This window comes from Penaeus japonicus, unplaced genomic scaffold (genome assembly GCF_977035675.1).
Source record: "Penaeus japonicus unplaced genomic scaffold, GWHDUDI00000001_assembly GWHDUDI00000037, whole genome shotgun sequence".
Taxonomy (NCBI): Eukaryota; Metazoa; Arthropoda; class Malacostraca; order Decapoda; family Penaeidae; genus Penaeus; species Penaeus japonicus.
Window position 1 is genome coordinate 21,518,962 of NW_028234439.1, and position 6,426 is coordinate 21,525,387.

The following is a 6,426-nucleotide window of genomic DNA, read 5'->3' on the forward strand; positions in this document are numbered from 1 at the left end:
GCCTCCACATACCCAACCACAAATTCGAATAGATACCCAGTGCATGACTTATACAAATGGAAATTACACACACCTGAGAGCCCATTTGAAATATTGCTAATACACCATGAGACACACACAAACGCACACAAACACCTTGACAATCACAAACACACACAGACACTAAGACAATCACTAACAAACACAAACATAAACACAATCACTAACATACACACACACATGCAGACACACACACACACACAAACACAAACACACACACACACAAACAAACACACAAACACAAACACACACACACACACACACACACACACACACACACACAAACACTCCTACAAACATACACAGACACACACATCGACCCAATTTCACATACACTTCCAAATTACTCACTGTCTTCTCCCTAACCGAACACGTCATTGAGGTTATAAAATGCCTTAGGAACATGACTCACTCATGTGGTAATATACGATCAATGGTTGATTAGTGACTGAAGGCAGTGGCATACCTATTTAATAATTCAATAATTCAAGAATATGCATAACGTGTTATTGTATTTCGTTCTGAATGAGTGTCGTTTTCGAAAGCACTTTAATGTGAAGGGTTTTGACTGTCACTTTTGACTCTGTATGGAGAGAGGGAAGGAGGGAAAAAAGGAGATTAGGGATACGGGGAGGGTTGAAGTGAGGAAGGAGAGAGGAGATGAGAAGAGTTGAGGAGGAGAGAAGAGAGAGAGCGTCGAGAGTCAGCGGAGAAGTGAGAGATGTAGATCGAGAGGGATTGTAGAGAGAATGAGAGAGGACGAGAAAGATGGGGGATATTGAGGTGAGGAACTGAGAGGATTGTAGGCGTTACGGAGATGGGTGGGAGGAGAGGTGGGGAGATGTTGCTTGAGAGCGAGGGGTTCAGACGTGTGAAAGACGGAAGCATGCTCGTGAAGGAGATGGGAGAATGAGAGAGAGATGAGATGATTGAGAGAGAGAGAGAGAGAGGGAGGGAGGGAGAGAGGGGGGGATTGAATATTTCTCTCTATATATATATCGCAATTCTGACAGAAAAGTGTGTTCTGGCGTTTTGTTCCCTGTGGTTTCTTTCATATTTTCTGGCGAATATTCCCTATCCTTCCCTCCTCCTCCCTATCTTCACCTCTCTCCTCCCGCTTCCCTTTCTTTCTTTTTTCCCTCCCGCTCACAACTATCTTCTTTCACCCCTCCCTCTTCTCTCTCCTATCCTCCCCTTCCCTTCCTTCTCCTCCCTCTCCTTCCTCCTCTCTCCTCCCTTCTTCTCATCTCTCATACTCCTCTCTCCCTCATTCGTTCTTTACTATTCCTCTCAATCCACACCTCCTTCTTTTCCTCTCCACCCTTCTCCCTAACCTCTTCCCTCTCCCATCTTTCTCTCCTCTCCCTACCTCCTTCTCTCCCTCCCCTTTTCCCACTTCTCTCCTGATCTTCTCTCTCTCCTCCACTCGTGTTCTCACTCTCCTTCTCTCCCTCTCCCTCCTCCTTCTCTCATCCCTCGTTCCTCTTCCTCTCTCTGCTCTTACCTCCTCTCTATCCTCATCATGTCTCAATGTCTCTCAAGCTCTCCTCCCTATCCCTCTCTCTCTCCCTTCCTCATTCTTCCCTCCCTCTCTCCTTACATCTCCTCTCCCTCCTTTGCTCCCTCTCCCTACCACATTCCTCTCTGCCTCTCCCTACGAAATCTTCTCCTCTCATACCCTAGTTGCACTCTATCCCACTCACTTAGGTCTCTTCCTCCCTATCCCTCTCTCTCTCCCTCTCCTCCCCTCCTCCTCCTTCCCTCTCCCTCTCTCTCTCTCTCTCCCTCTTTCTCCCTCTCCCTACCTCCTTCTCTCTCCCTCTTTCTCCCTCTCCCTACCTCCTTCTCTCTCCCTCTTTCTCCCTCTCCCTACCTCCTTCTCTCTCCCTCTTTCTCCCTCTCTCTCTCTCTCCCTCTTTCTCCCTCTCCCTACCTCCTTCTCTCTCCCTCTTTCTCCCTCTCCCTACCTCCTTCTCTCTCCCTCTTTCTCCCTTTCCCTACCTCTCTCTCCCTCCCTCTCCCTCCTTCTCCCTCTTATTCTCTCCCTCTCTCTCCCTCTCTTTCCCCCTCCCTCCCTCCCCCTCCCTCCATCTCCCTATCCCTCCCTCTTCCTCTCTCTCCTCCTCCTCCCTCTTTCTCCCTCCTTCTCTCTCTCTCCCTCTCCTCCTCCCTCCTTCTCTCTCCCTCCACACTGTAATCTAACTCCACCCCTTTCCTCTCCCCACAGCACATGGCAAGAGAGCTTCGGTCAACCCAGGAGAAGAACGGTCTCTCACGCCCGCGCTACAGCCAGCTCTGCCACGCCCACTCTTGGACCTCCTGCTGGACGCCCTCAGCTCAGCCACACGCCCAGGACCTCAGAACCCAAGCCACGCCCATCTCAGACAGAGGTAAAGGAATTCATTGAAGGAACGCTTAAAGTTATATCGTCGTATTTTTTTTCTTTTTTTTTTTTCTTTTTCTTTTCTTTTCATTAATTTTGGAGAATTATTTTGGAGTGATTTGTTGTCGTAGTGATTTTTTAAAATTGATATGATTATCTATTCAATAATTTTGAGATGTGTTTTTGGTTGTTTTTCTTTTGTGGTGTAGATAGTATGAATTTCAAAAGTAATATCTTATCGTCAGTGATTTTCTTGTCTATATAAGTAAATAAGTAAGTGCGTACAGTTAAGTAACCATACTAGCCATTCACTTTTATCATATCATATAATTGACTTACGTAACTCAAAATCCAAACCATGATAGAAGTGACGAAAGTTTATACAAAGATAAAATATAGATAGATAACGAAAAAAAACAAAAACACGAGAAACGCAGTTCTTATGTTTTGTTTTCTGTACGCGTGAATTTCCAAACAGATGGGGCAATAAATTTCTGTTCACATCTGAATAGGTTTGCGAATATGAAAACATTGCATACATGTATTGATCGATGTATCAATACATGCATGTATGTATGTGTGTGTATACGTATATATATACACATATACACATGTATGCATAAATAGGATACGTATACACATGTATACATACATACGATATGTATACATATACATACACACATGTATAAAGACCTATATGCACACACGCATTCATGTCTACATATGCGGAAAAGGCTACACACATATGTATGCCTCGACACACACACACACACACACACACACACACACACACACACACACACACACACACACACATAGAAAAGGAAATAGAAACGGGAAAAAAAGAAAAGAAAAAAAAGGAAAAGAATAAGAGAAAGAGAAAAAGAGAGAAAAAGAAGGAGAAAGAGAAAAAAGAAAGAGAAAGAGAAAAAGAAAGAAAAAGAGACAAAGACAATGAAAAGGAAGAAAAACAAAATAAAAAAAATACATTAACGAAGTCATGTGTAAGTCATTGATTATTATCTTGATGTCCAAATAAGATCATTGGAGTTAAGTATTGCAATTACAAAGGGCTATTAGGTCAATTTGTAACTTTGCTTGTTTGTTTTGCTCCTTTCTTTTTCTTCCATGTGTCTGTTTGTGTGATTTATATAAAGTAGAGAGAGAGTAGGAAAGAGAGAGAGAGAGGGGGGGGGGAGGGGGTAAAGAGAGAGAATGAGATAGAGAAAGAAAGAAAGAGAGAGATAGAAGGGGGTAAAGAGAGAAATATATATATATATATATATATATATATAGATAGATAAAATAGATAGATAGATAGATAGATAGAGAGAGAGAGAGTGAGAAAAAGAGAAAGAAAGAGAGAGAGAGAGAAAGAAAGAAAGAGTGTGAGAGAGATGGAATATTTCTGTCTACATATCGTTATTTTGAAAGGAAAGCGTGTCTGCAGTTTACTCAGAAGATTCTTTTATATCTTAATTTAGATAACGAATACTCTTATATAAGCAGTTTTTCCCCTGTTATAGCTAAAAAGTTTTGTTCTCTCTCTCTCTTTCTCTCCCTCTCTCATGTCTAAATTGTTTTCTGACTCTTCATCTTTACCTTCATCTTTTTTTTCTCCTTTTTCTTTTTTTCTTCTTCTTTTTCCTCTTCTCTCTCTCTCTCTCTCTCTCTCTCTCTCTCTCTCTCTCTCTCTCTCTCTCTCTCTCTCTCTCTCTCTACCTCTCTCTGTCTCTATCTCTCCCTCCCTATATCTCTCCCTTCCCCCTCCCACGCTCCCTCTCGCCCTCTCTCTATTCCTACCTCCCCCATTCTAACCCTCCCTCCCTTTCTACATCCATCTATCTATCTACCTATCTATCTTTCTCTCTCTTCCTCCCTCCCTCCTCTCCACTTCACTCTCTCCCCCTATCTCCTTTTCCCTTGTTATCTATTAATCTATTTACCTAATCAGACATACTCTCTTGAGAACGATCATTATCTATTTAATAGCACCCTTTCTTCCCGATAGATAATTACTCCGCGTTATGTGTTATTGAGTGCGAGGACGTATGGTGTGTGTGTGTTTGTTTTTATCTTTCTTTTTCTTTCTGTTGTTCTCTGTGTCTCTGTCTCTTTATTCTTGTTTCTTTTTTTCTTTTCTTTTTTCTTTTGTTTTCTTTTTTGTTTACTCTTTCTTGTCTTCTTCTTCTTTCTTTCTCTTTTTTTCTTCTTTCTCTCTCTTTTCTTCTTCTTCTTCTTCTTCTTCTTTCTTTCTTTCTTTCTTTCTCTCTTTCTCTCTCTCTCTCTCTCTCTCTCTCTCTCTCTCTCTCTCTCGCTCGCTCGCTCGCTCGCTCTCTCTCTCTCTCTCTCTCTCTCCCTCCCTCCCTCCCTCCCTCCCTCCCTCCCCCACCCCCACCCCTCTCTCTCTCTCTCTCTCTCTCTTTCTCTTAATTTTTTTTTGGATATCCGGTTGCTGCTTTTACTATATTTCTCTTGTCAAAAACGGTTCACATTTTTGCAAAAAGAGTTACGCTGTTGATGCGGTAGATGGGCCGACTAGAATAGGGAATAGGGAGGGGGAGAGGAGAGGGGACGGGAATAGGGAGGGGGTAGAGGGGAGAGGAATAGGAAAGAGAAGAGGAGACTGGATTAGGGAAGAGGGAGGGGGAGAGGAGAGGGGACGGGAATAGGGAGGGGGTAGAGGGGAGAGGAATAGGAAAGAGAAGAGGAGACTGGATTAGGGAAGAGGGAGGGGGAAAGGAGAGGGGACGGGAATAGGGAGAGGGGAGAGGTATAGGAAAGAGGAGAGGAGACTGGAATAGGGAATAGGGAGGGGGAGAGGAGAGGGTACGGGAATAGGGAAAGGGGAGAGGGGAGAGGAATAGGAAAGAGGAGAGGAGACTGGATTAGGAAAGAGGGAGGGGGGAGGAGAGAGAAATAGGGAATAGGGAGGGGGAGAGGAGAGGGGACGAGAATAGGGAGGGGGGAGAGGGGAGAGGGGAGAGGGGAGAGGAATGGGAAAGAGGAGAGGAGACTGGATCAGGGAAGAGGGAGGGGGGAGGAGAGAGAAATAGGGAAGAGGGAGGAAGAGGAATTGGGATAAAGCAGAGAGAGAGGGCGGAGAAGAAAGGGGAGAAGGGGAAAAGACTGGTGAAGAGGAAAAGGGAGTGAGATGGAGGGAGAGAGAGGAGGGAGAAGAAATAATAGGGAGGGAGAAGGGGAAAGAGAGGAGAGAGAAAAGTATGTATATCATTTAAAGTGTTTGCGGATAAATTTACTGTATATGGGAAAGAAAACGAAATAAAATGTACCTTTTGGCTACTGAGAAATAGAGAAATAAATTTATATAGATGTATGTAGATATTAATAGATGATAGATATGTGTTTTTTTTTTCAGAAGCATCATTTTATAGATAAAAAGAAAAAAAAACAATTCTGATAAAAATAAAACAAAATCCTCTTTGTTTTGATCGAATAACATCAAGAGAAGAAATTACAACATACCCCTAAAGACAAAATCCTACAAAAACAAAAACAACAACAACAACAGAAAATAAAAACGAAATTAAATCCTCCATTTTCTTTTCCCTCCTTCAGATACCCATCCGACCTCGCCAGTTCCCGCGCTCTGCTCTTGGAGGATGTGAACGAACCCGGAATGCGAGTGATGGCCGATGGGAACGAAGACGCTACTCCTTTCGGTTATAATCCTAACGAACAGCAGGATTCAGAGGATGCTGTCTATGTCTTCGGTCCTGTGGAGGATTATAGCGAGTCCCGCTACAGGAGGTAGAGTAGAGGAGGGAGGGAGTGGTGTGAATATACTGTAGGATGAACGGGTATGTTTGTGTGTGTGTGTCTGTGTGTGTGTATGTGTGTGTGTGTGTGTGTGTGTGTGTGTGTATGTGTGTGTGTTTGTGTGTGTGTGTGTGTTTGTGTGTGTGCGTCTGTATGTGTCACATCATTTCTTATAATCTTTTAATATCAATTTAATAAGACCACTTAGTATTATCCCTTATGTA

The 6,426-nt window shown here is 43.2% G+C and overlaps 1 protein-coding gene across 1 annotated transcript in view; it reads left to right on the forward strand.

Moving 5' to 3' along the window:
• Window positions 1-442: 442 nt before the first annotated feature.
• The window catches only part of LOC122265599 (uncharacterized), an 8,019-nt gene continuing 2,035 nt past the window's right edge, over window positions 443-6,426 (forward strand). The window contains exons 1-3 of the mRNA XM_086532510.1: window positions 443-458; window positions 2,267-2,429; window positions 6,002-6,193. Of these exons, the coding sequence (XP_086388636.1) occupies window positions 443-458; window positions 2,267-2,429; window positions 6,002-6,193 (371 nt within the window). The remainder of the gene's footprint in view (window positions 459-2,266; window positions 2,430-6,001; window positions 6,194-6,426) is intronic.